Here is a 4,485-nt window from a genome sequence, read left to right on the forward strand (position 1 = left end):
TCTGCTTTGGTCCCGTGTAGAGTGCGCCCACCCCCACCCCGGGGCTGCGTGAGGCCCGGGTGCCCCTGGGCCTGTGGAGAGGCAGCCTCTGTGCAGACAGGTGCTTCTCGGCATTACTCAAGCGTCGGCTTGCTCAGCTGATGAGGGCTAAGAACACAGGCAGAAAGGTGCTCAAAGCCAGAGTACAGTCAACCCACACAGTGGGTGATGTACGTGAACTTCAGAGCCAACAGTTTTAGAGACTGATCCAGCAAAACACAAGGGAGGTTTGGGGAGCCAATGGGAGCGCGAGGAGGACAGGTCCGAGAACACCCTCGGCACCAACAGGGCGTACGGACTCCTGCAGAAGACAGTTACTGCCAGGGGTCACAGGTGGGTAGGTGTCCCCAGTCTGTGCTGCTGTGGCCTGTGCCGCCCGATGGTGCCCACCCACCTGGTTTTTCGGGTCCTTCAGGTTGAACATGATGCTGCGGTATTTACTCTTGTAGCGGTTGTCTGTGACGTGAAACAAGCTGAACATCTCCTTCTCAATGTGGAGGGCGACTCTCCCGACTTCGTTCTCAGTCATGATTAAGTCATCACTGTCGTTGACTCTGAACAGAAGAAAAGGGACAACCTCAACCACTTGTTTTTTACAAGTGTTTGGATTCTTAAGCAGCAGGGCAATCCTGCAAAGACCACCCTATCAGAACAACAACAAAAAAATAAAACCAATTCAAACACAGTAGCTCACCTTTTCCACAGAATCTCCTTCAAGGAGCGCCTTATATTCTGCCGGATTTGAGAATTGGGTTGTGACGGAGCAGGGCCAGCAACCCCGAGGCGCCCTGTGGCCGGAGAAGCCACGGGGGCAGAAGAGGCCACTGGCTTCCTGCTGGCTCCTGCCAGCGAGGTAGAGCTGGGCAGCTTTCTCGAAGTGGCTGCCAGGGCTGCAGGTGCTGCTCCTGGCTGCCGGCTGGCTGAAGTGCCACCCGAGGGAGCGGCCGAGTTCCATGGCCTCTTGGGGATGGTGCCCTTAAAGCCCGAAGGTGACGTTTTCATGGCTGGCTTGGGTGCCACCACGTGAGCAAAAGGAGCCTTCTTTGGGAGGAGACTTCGAGGTGGAGGCTGCCTGCCCACCGAGGGGCCTGGCGGGGCTGTCTTCTTCAAGGCCACCGCCTTGTCCTCTGCTCGTCTGTCCTCCTTCACAGCTATAAAGGAGAGGGCAGGAGTGGTGAGAGGAGAGCGTGGCACCACAGCCCACCCTACGGAGCACACTGCCGGGTACCAGGACCTTGGTGCCCAGATGCAGAAAAGGAACGTGAACTGTATGGCCAGAGCACCGACATCAGTGACTGCGCTTTCAGAAAGATGTTCATGATCACATTAGATCTATTACTTCTGCCAATAAACTCTAGGCATTAAAGGCTCAACCTAAGACCGACCCTCCAAGCTTTCAAACAGGGCAGACTCCACATCACTAAAGGTGGTGGTGCCCGGACAGCACTATTTCTTTGGTAAGTTTTTGCTATGGGGCACATGCATTTGCCAGGAAGAAGGGACAGAGACAGAAAGCGAGAGATCACCCCCCCCCCAGCGGGGACAGCCCCTCCGCAATCCCTTCTTCATTCTCCTCTCGGGATCTTGGGCACACACGCACACGCGCAATCAAGCCCTGGTCGACTACATGGGAATCCAGCAACACAGCCATTATGCCATCTGCTGGTCCCCAGAACAGCACTTTCATCGTGAAGTTTGAGCACACTTCTCAGTAAACTTAAGTCTTTCCAGAAAGTGCGGGCAGACAAGGGGCTCTGCCCCAGGTTCCGGCACGCAGGCAGGGCGAGCCTCTGTCCTCCTCGGCCAGAGACAAGGCTATTGACAACCTAAGTTGACAGAGATTTGCAACCTAGGGGAAGAGACCAAGGAGGTCAATGAGGTTGTCACACTAGCGTTAGATACCAAGGACACACAGATGTCCCCATGATGATCAAGTTGTGATGTGATCATTCCACCTGGGCAGGAAGTATAAAGGTCAAACAAGTCACACCCAACTCGCACAGTAGCTCCCACTGCTGGTGAAGAATCGGGGACATCTTGACCCCGTTCTAGGCCATGCCCAGCACTTGCTACCCTTGGGGACCAGGAACCTGTGCATTGATAGGTGGTCTGGCTTTGGCATTCCACATAATCAGAGGAATCCAGAGATTGGGACAAAGCTGTGAAACTCCTAGGGACAGGTGGGCCCCAGGGTCGCAGGCTGTGCTGGCCCCTGGAGCTGCATGGGGATTGAGGCACACAGGCAACAACTGAGAGGTGGCTCTGAGTTCCCCAGGCAGGTGCATTCCAACTGAGTGGCAGCCAGTGTAGCGGAGGTGTCCCCTGGGGGGCAGGTCCAGGTCGTGTGTGGCGGTGCCCAGATCTCTGTACCCACACTTCTAGCCTTGCACGCTATGAGGGCTTGTGCTCACCTGACACCAGCCCCCACCTCTACGTGTGTCATTCCTCAGAGTGTATGGATTCAGAGATTTTCGCTGTAGGGCACAAGCGCTGGCCAGGGAGAGTGAGACCACCACCCACCCCATGGCCACGATGCACATGTGCCTGGTGTGTCTTAAGTCCCTGGCTCCAGGATGTGAATGGCAGTCAGCTACATGGGAGACCAGTGACATAACCATTACACCATCTGCTGGTCCCGTTAAGTTTTTTTTTTAATTAATTTAATTTTATTCATTCATTCATTTTATTTTGGACACACACACACACACACAGAGAGAAAGCAAGCCAGGTCCAGGATTCGAACCGTGGTAGACCATGTGGGAGTGCCCAGTGCCTTAACTACCACGCCACCTGCTGGTCTCGTTTCGTTTTTAAGAGATTTTTGCTATAGGGAATGTGCATTTGCCAGAGAGAGAGAGACAGAGACAGAGACAGAAAGCGAGAAATCTCCTCCCAGGGGATGGCCACATCTCAGTCCCTCTCCTCCATTTTTCTCTTAGGGAATGCACGCAGACACCTGGCCTGAGTTTCAAGTTGCTGGGTCTGGGACTTGAACCGAGGTCGACTATGTGAGCATATGGCAACGTGGAGTGGGTTTAATATGGATGATAAACAGCCACGGCATCTGACAAGTAGGAGCAGGGCCACTGCAGACGGCTCTCCGCGCTTCTCCAGCACTTCTTTTAGTGTTTTTTTTTTTGGCTATAGGGCGTGTGCGCTTGCCAGACAGACAGAAAGCAAGAAACCACCCCCAGGGGGATGGCACAATCCCTTCTCCAGTCTCTTCTTGGTTTTGGGCATGTATGTACATGTGCCCAGAATGAAGTTTAAGCTACCAGGCCTTGGACTCGAACTGTGGTCAACCACATGGGAGTGCAGTGATGTAACGATTACGCCACCTGCTGGTCCCTCTCCAGTGTTTTCACCCGTCCTGGTTCATGCTAAGGAGGCACTGTGGCCTAGTGTGAAAGCTCGTTTTGAACCTCTACTAGCCACGAAGTCTGGAGCATCTAACTTGAAGAAATGCTACTGAATGGAGGTTAAATAAACCCAGTGGGGTCCCTTTTCTTGGGGGACTGTGGGGCAGGGCGGGAATGAACATTCAGAGCTAGGGCCAAGTGCTTGGTGATGCCGAGGGACTCTGCCCCGGAGCACAAGGCCCAGCTGCCGTCTGCAGTGTGGCCCACCAGGCAGCAGCAGGGGCAGCCGGCCGCTTCTCCCACACACAGGGCTCAGAGTAAGTCAATACCGCACTTAGAGAAAACACCTCCTAAAAGGCAGCCCAGGCATCTCCCGAATGGCAATGGAGCACCGAGGACGTCACAGGACATGTACCAGGAGTCCTTAGTGATGGCTACCAGGTCTCAGGGCAACATGGTAACTTGCGAGGCTGCCTCTCCCAACCCTGAGCTTTACCCCGAGGCGGTCGGCAGAACGACCGTGTGCTCAAGGACAGGCAGAGGCGGCTTGCAGGGCACCCCCACAGTCCAGGTGCCCTGCTAACAGCGACAGCCGGAAGGGCTGCAGGGACCGCTGCACAGCCACTCCCACGCCTGCAGGGCAGGCTGCGGCCCTCACTGCTCTGGGGAAGGGCACCCAGTGCACAGTGCAGCATTCCGAAGCTGGAGGCCCCGAGGGCCACCGCCTGCCACTTCCCTGCTGGTGTCCCAGCACTGCACGACCACCCTCCTACTTTGGCTTTGTCCCACCAGGTTGGACCCAGCCCGTAAACACACCCAGCTCACTTCGACTGCACCAAGTTGGACACAAGTGCAGGGCAGAGAATATCCAGATGCCAGCCCATCTCAGAGACACAGCTCCCCTCGACCGGGCCCCATAATGCCCAGCTCTCCACTACTCAGCAAGTGTCTCCCGTCCCACTGTCAGCACAGCCTCCTTCTGCCTCTGCCTCCACTGCCTGCAATGTGGGGAGGTGCGGCCGCAGGGAGCAGGCCTACACCAGTGGCTAAAAGAGCAGCCACCGAGGGGGCGTCCCAGCTCACGGGG

At 55.8% G+C, this 4,485-nt stretch overlaps 1 protein-coding gene across 1 annotated transcript in view; it reads right to left on the minus strand.

Moving 5' to 3' along the window:
* DIDO1 (death inducer-obliterator 1) overlaps positions 1-4,485 on the minus strand; it is a gene marked incomplete in the record, with an annotated part of 41,785 nt that overhangs the window by 16,225 nt on the left and 21,075 nt on the right. The window contains 2 exon segments of the mRNA XM_027767690.1: positions 434-593; positions 734-1,190. Of these exon segments, the coding sequence (XP_027623491.1) occupies positions 434-593; positions 734-1,190 (617 nt within the window).

Source organism: Tupaia chinensis, unplaced genomic scaffold, assembly GCF_000334495.1.
Source record: "Tupaia chinensis unplaced genomic scaffold, TupChi_1.0 Scaffold144472_1, whole genome shotgun sequence".
In the NCBI taxonomy this organism is placed as follows: Eukaryota; Metazoa; Chordata; class Mammalia; order Scandentia; family Tupaiidae; genus Tupaia; species Tupaia belangeri.